The sequence below is a fragment of the Periplaneta americana genome, chromosome 1, assembly GCF_040183065.1.
Source record: "Periplaneta americana isolate PAMFEO1 chromosome 1, P.americana_PAMFEO1_priV1, whole genome shotgun sequence".
NCBI lineage: Eukaryota > Metazoa > Arthropoda > Insecta > Blattodea > Blattidae > Periplaneta > Periplaneta americana.
The window spans coordinates 164928653-164944312 of NC_091117.1; the positions used below are offsets into that span (position 1 = coordinate 164928653).

The following is a 15660-nucleotide window of genomic DNA, read 5'->3' on the forward strand; positions in this document are numbered from 1 at the left end:
TAGTTCTTTGATGTGCTGAATCCGACTTCATGATATCTATTTGCTGCGGTAATTCGTTTTTGTACCTCAATCATTACCTGACTATCATTTGTTATGATACTTCCCAAATAGTTAAATTCATTCACTTCGGAAAATATATCTTGAAGTATGTCCCCTTTTATGTCTACTTTGATCCATCCACTTTGTCTTGTCTCCATTAATCTAAAGGCCCACTTTGGCTGCTTCTCTTTCTATATCTCTAAAAACTTCTTCTACAGCATTCATAGTACGTCCCATAATATCAACGTCATATAATCGTAATACTTATGATAATTGCCACTGCCATGAAACCCCACCATCTCCACAGACAGACTAGTCGTGGACACGTTATGATGACCATCTCCTACACCACTGTCTCATAAGTCATATTTTCCTCAGAAGCCACAAAGTACTCAACATGGGAAGGGGAGGGCGCTGTTCACCACTCATAGAATCCCTAACCTTCAGTTCAGTTTTCAGACGTTCTTTATACAAATAAGTGTAAGCTTAGATAGTTCCGTCAAATTAGAGTGGAGGAAATCGTATGTAATTTATATTATCTTTGAAAAGAGAAAAATTTAACAATTTTTTATTGGCAGATATTTATTGAAAGCAAATCTCTCTTGTACCTGTTAAAATGGTATCACATAGAAGTTTTTTCTTAAGTAACAGAAGGCAGGTTCTTTCCTTTCTTGCCTCAAGAATTGCATTTACTGCATTATACATCCTAATGGAGTTGGCATTACAATGATGCAGCTGGTTATATCAAATACCCACATAAGGCATAATCTGATGAAAGAATTCTATCCAGAATCTCCCATAATAATTGTACATTCTTGAACTATTGTCAGATATTTATAGACCCCAATTACATTCATTCATTCATTCATTCATTCATTCATTCATTCATAGTTTTCTGCCCAAGGGTAGTCTTTCACTGCAAACCCAGCATTCTCCAATATTTCCTATTTTCAACCTTCCTTTTAGTCGCCGCATATAATCCATATATCTTAATATGGTCTATCATCTGATATCTACTTCTGCCCCGAACTCTTTTCCTGTTCACCATTTCTTTCAGTGCATCCTTCAGTAGGCAATGACTCAACCAATGTTATTTATATAAATTGTTAAGCCTATTTTAAAAAGATTGTTTAATTTATAGTATATTTAGAGCTTGTATGCCATTATTCAGAAGTCAAGGTTTTTTTTTTCATAATAAATAAGTTTTATATAGAAACAAAATCACCATTTCAATCACGAAAGTTTGGGTTTTGCTTAGATGTAAAAAGCAGTCAGTCGAATACTTAAAGAATAACTACGTATTTACATTAAAGCATTGGAAATCTTATCTTCCTGAATCACGTGATTAAAGAATAATCTTCATATCTTTGTTCTGAGCTTGGGGTTGTTAGGTTTAATGGGAATTCTTGTTCCATATCAATTGAGTTAATAATTCATAATTTACACTGCTAATTGACAGAAATTTTCAACAAACTGGCATGTAGAAATCTGCATAGAGTTTAAACTTCTTTAAATAATGTACGGTAATTTAAATTCAGGCATTCAACAAGTACCAGTATGACAGTTTACTTTTCACATTTTAAAGGCTCGTGAACATTTTCAAGCTTCATTTTCATTTCACTTTGAGCAATTGACCTCCTTATCTTAAAAAAAATAATGTAGTTAACTATTAGATATTCCTTATTTTCACTTAATGTCAAATACTAGAAAAAGAATTACACTGTTGTGAAATATTATTTGAATTAATTTGCTTTTCTCTGTGATAATTAATTCCTGAAAATGAACTACGTTTTGTATACCATGATTGAGACCCACTGATTCATTGTAATTTGTTAAAGCCCCATTGCAACCATGTGTGTGCATTTGAGTTGATTATTTTATAATTTCTACTGCATCCTTGTTAATTTGTTTAATGTTGCCAGGTGTATGCAGAACTTGAAGCGATAGTAGACAAACTTGCCACAGATTGCCAGCGTGGCACGTACACACTCAAGAAGAGCTCTCCCAAATCTCCCAAGTCTCCAACCAGCAATAACAAGTAAGATAAACTCTACACCATGCTTGTTACTAACCTCTTCTTCGTCCGCAATATAATTATCATATATATAAACTTGTGAATTTGCACTGTTTGATTGGAAAATAGAAATGTATCACATCACGTGATGCTGCACACAATGTTATCAAATTGTAGTGTTCCAGTTATATCTCAGCCTGATGGTTCATAAGCAATTCTCTGATTTTGGAAAATGAAACGGTTGTGTCCGGTTTTCTTTAGTCAGTTTCTTCTGTCACTCGTATCATTAATTCAATAGTGCCATTTTACCATCTAACTGTTTCCGAATAGCTCTGTAGTTCAAGAGGCATGTTAATTAAATAATTATCTTAATTTCCCTTTCTTGGCTAGGAATAATAATTTTAAATGGCACAAACTAGAAGTCGAAGCAGACTGCAAAATTTGAACTCATATGACACATGAAACCTGTTCCTGAAAGAACTGACTTTAGGCAAAATTTGCCTGGTTTGAACCATGACATATTTAGTGTTAAAATATTAATAACTACACGTTACACGAGCCTGGCTCTTACAGTAGTGGCTAGAAACATTTTTGTTATATAATTTTGAATTTGTACCTACTCACTTTGCTTACTAGCTAAAAATAAATAATTAAATAAAAAATAACTGACGATAGCTGAGCCATATTCAATTTAGAAATCGTTTTGCATTATTATTATTATTATTATTATTATTATTATTATTATTATTATTATTATTATTATTATTATTATTATTATGTACAATATTTAATTACCCAGCTATAATGACTGGGAAATCATCGTGCTAACCACATGATACCTCTGTTCTGGTTGGATGATCGTTCACCTCTGCTAAGATATATAGACGTGAGACCAGCCACCAGATAGTCGGCCTTGGCCTTTCATGGGCTGTCATGCCACGGAAAAAATACACATTTGACTTTATTTCTAAGCGTATCAAGGTAATAATTTATAAGATAATACTTTATTTCTAGAAGTAATGAGATAGGATTTCATCCAAAAGGAAGATAAAATTGGGGTATCTTATTTTATATGTATATATGTATGAGTGTTTGGTCTGATGCGAATCCATATGCTACATGATCCACTTCATTCCAACATTGGTATAGTGTGAACTTTTAAGCAGATAGAAATTGATGATGCCATTTATTTCAACTTGCTTGATGCAACATTGCCTGTACCCAGGAAAATGTGGTGCTACATACATGCCAACATAAAAGCAAACAGACACTAGAGCACGAAATTAAAAAATGAAAAAAAAAAACAAACAAACAAACAAACAAACAAAAAAACAAAAAACAAAACAAAACAAAACAAATAAACAAAAAAAAAAAAACAAAAACATGGAAGGACATATATCAGTTGTGGGGGGAAAATACAGAAATTCACCTAGGAAAGAAGCAACAGCCATCTTCATCTACCAAACGCACCTGCCTGGCAGCTCACCTCCACAGAATAGACATTTACTCATCTGCCAAATGCACCAATCAGCAAAATGAATAGCAACCACCTACTACATGCTCTGTACTTGATAAACACCTCCAAGAAACAGACATCGTTGCACTCTACTGGATTGCTAGGCAACAAATGGAATCATCATCCATCAGCCATTAGAAGAAGGAAAAAAAAAAAAAGAAGAAGACACGTCAACAAATTTTATACTAATTAAATGAAGCTCCAGCACATTTCACATATCTGTTACCATCCCGATGGTTAGACCAGCATTTCCGAGTACAATGGAAGAGGAGACCATGTGTCCCCCCCCCACCCCGATTTGACCTATTGGACTTTTTTTATTTGGACTGTATGAAGGAAATGGTATACATCTTCACTGTGAAAGATAGGGACCATCTTCTGCAAAGGATTCATGCTGTTGCAAAAGACTTATGACTGCACAGATGGTGTGACAACTTGCAACATGAAGTTCAATTGCGTGCTGAATTAAGTACAAGAGGGAGTATTTTGAACAGCCATCCCAATAAACGCAAAACATTGTCAGGGTACCTCCAACAATGGATATGATGTAGACTATTGTAGGCTTATTTTTCAGCTGTAAGTAAATGATTACCTAATATATGTATAAACATTATATATTTAATAAACCATAACAAATACAAGAAAAGTTTATATCCATTATTAAATTTATTGTATTCAAGTTTTTCTCTCACCTTCTAGTTAGTTGATCTTAACCTTTTGATCTGTTCTGTATACTGACTACTGGCTCCTACAAACAATGATAAATTTTGTAAGTTTCATGATGAAAATGAATATATGACGTTGTTTATTATAATAATCTCCGATAGGAATTAATTTTTTCTCGTGAGGAGTAATAAATTTCTTTCTTTGGTTAATTATTACATCTGGATTGACTGACTTTTGTCATTTACATAAAAAGTATATTTTTTTGTGTAGTGTTTGAATAAATAGAAATAGTGACTATGTGTGATGATTGTGTTTCAGAATAATTTCAAGTGCACCATCATCTCCAACGTCAGTGGCAGGTATGTAATATCAGTTTGTTCCTCATAGTAATGATGTGTTAAGTTGTGCCAAATAACGGATTGTATTGTTTTCTTGGACACATGCATGTGCGGCTGATTGCATAAACTGATCATGTGTTGATTTGTATTTTGCATATAATGTGTCTTGAGATATTAATTTTTCGGAGAATTGGGAAGAGACAGTTATTAATGTTACTGTGTATTTTGTATATTATTTATTATGTGCTTGAATAGATGTGAAAACTTATATTTCAATTCATTCATTGAGTGTTCTGCCCAAGGGCAGGTCTTTCACCGCAAACCCAGCTTTCTCCAATCTTTCCTATTTTCTACCTTCCTTTTTGTTTCCTCATATGATCCATATATCTTAATTCGTCTATGAACTGATATCTTCTTCTACCCCCGAACTCTTCTCCCGTTCACCATTCCTTCCAGTGCATCCTTCAGTAGGCAGTTTCTTCTCAGTCAGTGACCCAACCAATTCCTTTTCCTCTTCCTGATAGTTTCAGCATAATTTTTTCTTCACCCACTCTTTCCAACACAGCTTCATTTCATGTTTATATATTTTACATATTCCAACATATTTCAATAAGAAACAAAAAACTTATCCTGTTGATGATAAACTTCTATGCGTTTTAACAGTTTTATTGAATTTACTTTATTGAAATTACTGTTAATAAAATGTAAAAATGATAAAGTTCAATGCCATTAGTACTGAAGAACTCAACCATGCTCTTTTATAAGTTACTTTTATTAAAATAAACATTCTTAAAGAGATTCAGAACCATATATGTTTTTCATATCAACATTTAATTATGACAGCCTAGCCAGCCCGGGTTTGATCCCCGGCAGGGTCAAAAATTTTCATGTAAAATTTCTACCTCGGGACTAGGAGAGATGGCAGTACACAACTTCTGAACACGAGATTGTGCACCAATATGCAAATCCCAAATCTCTCCACAGTGTATATGAAGAGAAAGCATATGTCACTGTTGATAGTGATTCGTCCATCAGACAGGGACATTAAGCCTGGCGGCCCCCAGCAGGAGTAGGCTACATGCCAGAACCGGGTTTCCCCTTTTCCCTTCCTTATCTTCATCATCACCACTCATTCCATACACTACACTTATACGAACACTTACACATACACTCATCCTAGTACACGACATAACTCTCTTCAGATACACATCATGTACAGCGTGGCCCGCCGATGGTGTGCAACTAGAAAATGGGTCACAGTCCCGCCATCTATCCGCAATATGCGAAACCCGAATCACGTAAAGTGAAGTGGGTAGGCATTACATTCATACATACATACATTTGAATTTAATTTGAATTTACGGGAGAAGGGGGCACTATGGCCCAGCACTGCGACCTGTTAAGATCTATTGCACTAACCCTCAAGCTAGGCGCATTCCCAAACCCACACCGGCTGACTACACTAAGGTTCGCTGCGTACCCAGGTGTCAAGTAGGCAACTCCCCTCATCCCTAGACCAACCCCCTCCATTTGTCACTAGCCGGCGATTGGGGAATGCTGTGGAATGATGACGAAATGGAGAAGACGGAATGATGTAAATGCTAATATGGGGAAAAACGGGAGAACCGCGAGAAAAACCCCAACTGCAACCTTGTCCGCCACATGTGTCACTATGGATTTTTCAATGAAAAATTCCAGACCTGACCGGGACTCGAACCTGTGCTGCCTGTGTGACAGGTCAGAGGTCTGACCACTCAACCACTGAGGGGTTCACATACATACATACATTCCTATAATCATTAATTAATTATGATTGTATGTTTTAAATAAAAAACACTGTTAAACAATAGATTATATCTCACATATTAGACCTTTGGGGAGGTCGAGACGTAGATGGGAGGATAATATTAAAATGGATTTGAGGAAGGTGGGATATGATGATAGAGACTGGATTAATCTTGCACAGGATAGGGACCGGTGGCGGGCTTATGTGAGGGTGGCAATGAACCTGCAGGTTCCTTAAAAGCCATTTGCAAGTATCTCATATATTAAATTATGTTCATCTTCGTACAAGCAACACATTAGTAGTAATGGAGTTAATCAACACTTTTCTGTGCAGACTTTCAGTAGAAGTCACATTCCTTTCCAAATTTTACTGTTAATATTAGTATATCCCATTGTTTCAGATATGGAAATATAATAATAGTGGTATTTTTGTGTAGATGTTACTTTGTAATTTGTAGTGATATTTGGTTTACTTCCTCATATGCAGAGTCGCATGACGATATTGTGATGTCAATTTTGATATATAGATAAAAAAATTGCATTTATTTTGAGTGGAATATATTACTAGTACTCCATTGCTAGTATAAGTTAAACTTCATAATTCAGTATTTGCATATCATCACATAGAACCAAGAGAAAATCGATAGCTTTCGTTTACTTGTATCTCAGATTTAAAGAAGGGTTTATGAAACTATTGAAAGTGCACATTGAACCTTGTAGATTGAAGTGCATGAACAGTTTAAAACACTGTTTTGTTTTTTCCCCCCTCTCCCCCTTGTGTTTGGAGGAGAGGTCTGAAGGCTATCAATGCAGTCCTAGTGGGCTTTCGTGTCCTGTTCTGGGAATGATTTTAAGTTCGAATGATTGCGACTTTGTAGATATCGTGACTCAGCTGTGTTATGCCAGCTGTTGATTCAGCTCTTCTGTTCCCCCAAAAGTATACTATGCCTCCTCAGATCAATGCCATGTCTGTGTCAGTCCCAGCAGTACATCATGCCACACTACTTTGGGTGAATACTATTGAAATGATGGTAATGAATATTAAAATGGAGAATGACAATGGAATGATGGAGAGAAACAGGAGAATCACAATAAAAACCCTCAGGAAACTTGACTTTGCCCACCACATATATGACTCCAATATTGCAAGAATTCGAACCCGGATCTGCACATGTTGTTTATAGCGAAACTTGAAATCTAAATCAGTTTTGTATTAACACTTTACAATAGAAGTCATTTTACAGTTCAAAATAAAATTGATAAAATTATTGAAGAAAGTTTTTGAGGAGTTTAATGGAAGAAGGTGCAAGGATCAGGTATGAAAATGAGAATCTAAATAATGGAAGTATTTTGCAGTTTATCAAATTATGTTCATTGTTTTAATTAAAAGAAAGGCAACAGATACTTTCAAACATGAATGACTAGTGCTAATACACACATTGATAATATATTAATAAAACTGGTAATTATTGTGCTCACTGTCAGTGATTTTGCAGTTCGAGAATATTTAAGTGAAATAGTTCTACTTAGGGTTGTAAATGGGTGTATAAATAGCACATTATCATGAACATTTTAAAAATTCTAAAATACATAAGTAAGGACATATATTATAAGAGAGATACACTATTTAATTTTAATGTGAATAAAAAGCAAGATCATGTTTCTATCATAAATCATGGAAAGTTTACAAAATTCATTTCAGCCCTGATCATAAATGTACTAATTAGTTTATACAATTTTAAACAGGAAATTAATATTTTGAAAATAGTTATTCACATGGAGAAAAATTGTTTCTTTTGTAGTACAGAAATCTCAGTATAATTAAAAGTATGTAGTATATGTTTCCACAATATATTTCCTAAAGTTGCTGCTTTTTTTTTTTTAATTTACACTTTTCACTTACAGCAGCTTAAATAACCTGGCACTGCTTCAAATAAACGCATGGTCAGTTTTATTCTTATTACGTTTCTATATATATATATATATATATATATATATATATATATATATATATATATATACACGCATACGCAGGATTTTTCAAAAGTAACACATAATGTGTTCTATAATTAGATGGAAGGTTTTTTAAGGAAAATGCTCAACACGTCTAATCTTATTTCTTAAAAGGATTTATTTTGTAAATGTCAATCTTTTCTGTAAGTCATTGTTGCATGAGCTGTGATGTCATCGAATAAATGTTTAAATTAGAACATATGATATATGTTTTGATTTAAAAATTTATTCGATGACGTCATAGCTCATGCAACAATGACTACAGAAAAGATTGACATTTACAAAATAAATCTTTTAAAGAAATAAGATTCAACGTGTCTGAGCATTTTTCTTAAACACCTTCCACCTAATTATAAAACACATTATATGTTATTTTTTAAAAACTCTGTATATTAATAATGATAGTAAAGTACTCTCACAATCTAAATTTTTAAATGCAATTATGAATAGTCAATAACAATACCGTATTTCAATAGCTCAGGCAGTAATTCATTTGCCTGCTTATCTGGAACTACATTCAGGTGTGGGTTCGCTACCTGTTTGGGCGAATGTCACATAATCACATGGCTAATTATCAGTCTCATTTCGCCAAATACCATCTCACTATCATCAATTCCATCGATGTTAAATAACATTGTCATTCAATAATCTCAATTGATCTCTCTATTTTTAACACTAATAATTGTATTTCTTGTTCATTATTCTCTGAATAAATACAATTAACGAGTTGCTATAACTCTGGTGGAGATCATGCTATTCGTAATTGTGGATAAGTGGAATTTGTTATGAATTACAATTGAACTTAGTTATAGTGTCATTGAAGTGCCTAAAGAAATGACATCACAATAAATAGGTGCCCCTATAAGAAAAATAAATACAAATAGAAAGAAGAAATAGGTTCATAATATTAATATTTTCAACACATATTAATAGTTTAATATGTAATTTTATATAGGTCTATAATACTAAAACTTTTAATAATACTTTACACTTCTTAATTTTTTTTATTTAAAAAATTTAACTAAAGGACTGTGCTGGATTATAGAAAATAGCGAAATACAGAATAAAATACTGTAATATATAGTACCTAATTAAAATACATAGAGTACACATATTTAAGAACCTGGATTGAAGAAACCTGTAATTTTTTTTCTGCTTCTATTTTGCAAAATAAATGCTGATCTATAAATCATCCTGAATTCTTCCTTAGGTAAACCAAATTTGCGGCACACATCAGCCTTTTTTTTAAACACTCGATTTGTTTTATAACATTAACTTTATCTTCCATACTTAAAATTTTTCTTTTTTTCGCACCTTGCTCCATCTGTTTGCAAACTGAATGACTGGGTTACAGTATGACACGCAACTTGGCCTGCTATCGTTTGTAAAGTATTGTTGACACGACAGAAGAAAGAGTTGAGTTAACCTATCCCACACTTTACCCTCTTTTCTTAGAATTTCAGTTCTTGGCCCGCAAAATGCTTTTGTCACAGTAACTGAAAACGGTATTGGTCACTAATGAGTAATGACATTACTGGATACCTGCGAATTCTCGACAGTCTCTGTTTAAATTAGGATAATCCTCTCTGTTAGAATTTCAGTTTTTGCCCTGTAAAATGATTCTGTTATAGCAAATGAAAATGGTATCACTCACATGAGTAATGACTTTACCAGCTACCTCCGAATTTCTCTCAAAGATAGTCTCTGTTTAATGTATGTAGAAAATGAATTTTTTAAGAATTTACACTCCTATTCAGATAGCTAATGGATTCATCATTAGATGCGACTCCACATTAGAAACCAACAGTTATTAAATGTCACTATAAACGAGTTGCTTATTAAAAATGTGTCATTATAAAATTAATAAATCACATTTCTTTTTAATACTGATAAAAATCATACATCTTAATGACTGTAACTGAGGTGTTGCACTAATGGTGGTACTATAAACAAGTTCAATTGTATTTGATTTCCTTTTTTATAAATACTTATTTTTTTTAAGAAGATAAACAAATTTTAATACCAATATTGGTTCTAGAAATAGATTTTTAAGCCGTAGCAAAGCTTATACTTCAAATACTTTTCATGACAAATATCAGATGGTTATGTATGAGATGTTGAAGATTGTAAATTGAGACGAAATGTTTATCACTGGATAACTTGTGACAGAAAAGAGGGAATCATTCGAAAATTTTGAACTAATCTTTGCTATAACCAGTTAGTTTATTATGTTTACAATTATTTATGTAAATTTATTAACGATTCATTACATAAAAAAGAGGATTTGATTAATTGGGTAAAATTATATACCTCGAAAACTTAAATTATGTGACTTATCTCAATAAAATTCTTATTTGAGAGCAACAATGTGCACATAGTCTAGAGCTCAAATCATCTTTCAACATACAAACTTTAGCTACCATACTTTAACCAAAAATATTCATTCATATTCATGGGCACTATAAAAATTTTACCAATAATAAGTGAATATTACAAACTCAAATCCCTCTTAATAAACAGAATCCTTTACTGTGAAAAAAATTACAATAAATTGTCCATTATCAAGTTTAAGTGTAAATTACGTTTAACTTTTCATTACTTGAGCTGTTTCGAATAAGTTAAAACGTCTAAAAAATGCAACATAAGAATTTGAAAGCTTGAAATATTAGTGTATATGAACTCGAAAATAGTGTGAAATTTCGCCAAATTGCAAGTAATAGTTACAGCGATATTCAGATGCCATTCTTAAGCTAAATTTTTAGATGGAAATGTTCCCCTTTTTAATCGAATTGTAAATGTAATTTTTATTGATATTTTGACAAGCTACATTAAGCAAATGTAATAAAAAATACTTTTAACAGATACTATCTATATTTTGTTGATTTAATGGCTGGACTAAAGGGAATAAATACTTGTAGTAAGCAAAAAAAAAAAAAAAAAAAAAAAAAAAAATCGTTCTTTGTACTTTTTAACAAGCATATCGAATATTGAAACAATAATCTATAGAAAGATGGAGAAAGATATTTTCCCTAAAAGTAGGTACTACTAATGATTTATTTTTAAAATTTGAAATCGTAAAATAAAGAATAAGGCTGTTTATGCCTTTTGGAATTTGTATATACATTTTTAATAATGATTTTCTGTAGATTCCAATACGTATTTGAAGTTTCCCATAATTTTCAGAGCAATAAAAATAATGTACATTTATTTGCATGATTTTTTTTATATAAATTCCAGAAAAGTTCATCTTATAACTGTTAAATCTGTTTACCTACCTTGGTGCTATGTACATCAAATTAATACGCTAAATAATACTATTTTAAATTAAGTAAATCTACAAATAATCGTACGATTCTCTTTGTAAAACATACTATTGCTAATATTGTTAATAAAAACTTATAACATTATAACCATATCATTAGTGTACTTGAGTATCTTTTACTGAATTGCATTTATAACTCTTTTAATAAATAATGTTAAACTGCATGTGTTGACAGTTTTGACATGAGTGTGTCTTTGTGTTGTGTGTTGCAGCTGATGATAACCCTGCAACCCCTACTACTCCCCAACCTAACTCTGACAATGCCATCACACCCACTACACCTTCCACTACTACAACTACTACCATTACTACTACCACTACAACTTCTACTACTGACAATAAACCGTCGGCAGGTTCACCAAAGCTCTCATCCCCTACAGGGGCCCAGTTAAATGGTAACGCTAAACCTCCAAGTCCAGGGTCACCCAATAACAACAAACACGTTGAAGAACTCTATGATATTCCAGTGGGTGAGTATATTTGCCATCAAGATCACAATATCTGCTCTAGTAGGCCGTGCCAGAAGTATACTGTCCTCTTCACACCTTCTCTTATTGCAATTACAAAATTGTGCATGGCTTAATTGGATGCCATTCTTAAAGTATGTCTGACATTGAATATTTCTTCTTGTAAAACATAGTAGGATTTGTGAGCTCTGTGCACAAGAAAAGTTTATCTTTTACTGTAAGCTCTCTCCTACATAGCTTACCAACTCAAATTTCATATCTTGTTCTTACAGTAAACATTATTTATTTCATTGGTGAAATGTTTACTGCATGTATTGCGCTAGCAGAAAGCAAATATTTTATATTACTATTATTATCAGATACATGTACCTGTATATACAAGAAAAAGTGTGAATGTATACATAATGTCTTTAAAAAAGAAATCTGTTGCTACGCATTTTATGTACAAATTTAAACATCAGAACTTAGTGCTACCAAATTTGTATAGCCTGTATCTATTACCATTGCTTCCACTCCCAGGATAACCGAACCATCGTATTCTCAGTGGTTTGTGATCAGAATTGCATTAAATAATATGTGGGGGAAAATGGTGATTGAGCAGAGTTAAACATGAACATACATACTACACTTGATGCAGACTCAAGTCTTAACCTAGGATGAAGAAAGTTGTTTTCACATAAATTAATTCACCATTAAAAAAAAGTCACGTTTTACTGTACTTCACTGTATACAGCTTTTAGTTTTTGTATATTTTTATTCATTTGTTCTTACACAACCTCGTGTCATTATAAAAGACTTAAGAGTAGAAGAAATGTAACTGGTATACACTTTGGGTACCATCCTATAAATAATAGTGCTGGACAATGTCATTATTTTCTTTTATGTACCTGTCAGTCACTGAAATATGGAATAAGTGAAATTCTTAAAACCATCTGGTGGCCAGGTAGCTCAAAAGGTCATAGACTGAAAGGTCCTGGTTCAATCCCGGGTAATAGTGGGATTTTTGTCATTGCCAAAACTTACTGTGCAGCCCCTGGGTCCACTTAGCCACCTGTAAAATTGAGAACCTGGCCTTTCCTAGGAGTAATAAGGCAGTCAGAACATGGTGCCGACCCTACCACCTCAGTCTAGTGCCAAGGTTAAGAAAGCATGAAGCTCTACCTCCATCCCCCCCATATGCCTTTATAGCATCCAACGGGAATAATCATTTAATAAGGATTCCATGTACATGTACATACTATACAAATCTGTTAGCAATAGGCGATACTTAGGGGTGTGATTTTTTTATATTAACAATATACGCAAAATGTGTTAAAAACTTAATTTTATGAATAATGCAATTTTCTTAATGAGTCCAAAATTAAACGAAATATTATATCCGCGAATTTTCGCAAAATTGATAGAAATTCACGAAATTATTTCATAATCACGATATTTTCAACAAAAATAAAGATTTTATGAAGAATTCACACGAAAAATGAGTCTTTCTTCCAAATAAAACGTGAAATTTTTCTTAGTTATAAAATATACATAATCATTTCTGTATATTTGATCGTTCAGTACATTACATGCATGTGACATCTGGCAACAATATACGCATACTTTCAGGGACTACTTACAGGAAGCAGTGCAAGCAGACAACGGTCATTATTTCTCTTTCCTGCAACAACTGCCTTCATGAGATCAAGAAGGCAGTGACTTCACCCCTTCACAGTCGAATGAAATTGAATTATGAATTTAATTAATTATGTAAACAATTTTCTGTTAATGTCAATGGGATTGCTTCAATAATAATTTAAAAAAATGTTATTTAATTATTTTTAAGTTTCTTGAAGGGTGCGAAATTGCTTGTTTTTTTACGAAATATTCACCGAAATGAAACCATTTTAGTCACCGAAATCAGGGTAAAATAATCACCATAAAATCACACCCCTAGCAATAGTATTATATGACCAGTTCCTCGTTTACTTGAGAATCCCTAGTAGGAGTTGGCCAAAGTACTAGAAAAATTTTAAGGAAAGCTGTTGAACTCGTTTATTTTTGCTAATTACTAGAATTGCATTTCGAATGATTAAAATATTTCCTTTGAAAAATCGAATTAAATATTACATTTTAACATTGATCGAAGTAGGAATCTGAAGTGAATAATGGCTAGCTGAACTTACCGATCATTGAATTAACCAGTGTCCACTGTATTAGTAAAAATAATTCTAAATTACTACAGAAATTCATGTGCATTTTAAATGTAAATTTAAAAAAGTGGATTTACTATTCATTCTTGAAAAAAAGATAATCTTTGTACTACTTTTATTACCATATATTGTTCCATAATTAAGCGAGAACTTATTGGTGTAAAAGATTAAATAATTTACAGTATTATTGTCAACTCACGATTTGTAAAGTTCCGACTGATACTATGTCACTCATAATAAAGATGAGCTATAGAAGTTGAGTACCGATACTATTCTTACTGCCATGTCCTTTCAGAGTCTTTATGATTAACATCTACTTTTTTTTTTTTCATATTTATTTATACACATAAATCGTTTTGTCCAGACTTCCTTCCTTCATGACACTACTGCATTGAACTGTTGCAGATTATCATTTAATGAAGTATCTTCCTCTTTGACACTTCAAATGTCGTTTGTTTGTTATGTTAATATTGGTATTAATAATTAATTATTTATTAATCATTAAAACTAATGGAACTATGTAATGCCCATTATTCATGTAATGTTGCAGACAACTAACTTCATTGTGTTTAATTATTACCATCTATTACATATCTAGTACCTACCTAAATAGTAACAGAATAGGTCTTATGTTTTTGTGGTTATAAGACAGACTCTTTTTAACATAAAATCGTGATTAAGTTATTCCATTTAATGTAGTTTAAAACCTCGATGATAATATGAAATGGCTCTGGTATTCTATGTAAGATATATGTATATATGAACTTATCTGTAAAATTTGTAAATTCGATTAGGTGACAAAGAAAAGAGCATTCATTTACCAGAGCAGGGGTCTTCAGAGACACAGGCGAAAGGAGAACATCAGACAAGTGGTGAGGACATAATATATGCATACGCTTTGCTTTTCATCTTTGCCAGAAAAATATTTCACGTGAAAAAGAAACAACACTTCAGTAGTTTGTGAGGTAGCCTCTTATTAATAAAACATTTTAAAATATCACAACCGCTTTCATGTTACATTCATATTTAACTTTAAAATTGATTTTTTGTTGTCAACAATGATAAAAATGGTACTGGGTAACACTAAAGGAAATGTGAAATTCATCGATTATCAGTAGTGGCTCATGGAGTTTTGTCATAGCATGGCTCAATTATGGAAAATTGTTACATCAATGTAAACAGTAGAATGTTAGTTATGCACAGTGAGAACAGATACTTACATTGCATATTTGAATTGACACTCCATGTCTTGTCATGAGAGTACTCTCTTTGAGATACCTTCTGTATGTGTGCATACATTATCAGCAG

General features: G+C 32.5%; 1 protein-coding gene across 4 annotated transcripts in view; it reads left to right on the forward strand.

Annotated features, from left to right (window-relative positions):
• Positions 1–15660, forward strand: part of Amph (amphiphysin) — a 309899-nt gene that overhangs the window by 282110 nt on the left and 12129 nt on the right. For 2 of the 4 annotated variants that reach the window (XM_069830944.1, XM_069830961.1), the window contains 4 exons: positions 1962–2077; positions 4554–4594; positions 11906–12163; positions 15147–15224. In XM_069830944.1, the coding sequence (XP_069687045.1) occupies positions 1962–2077; positions 4554–4594; positions 11906–12163; positions 15147–15224 (493 nt within the window). The remainder of the gene's footprint in view (positions 1–1961; positions 2078–4553; positions 4595–11905; positions 12164–15146; positions 15225–15660) is intronic. The other 2 variants (XM_069830952.1, XM_069830970.1) reach the window with 2 other exon arrangements.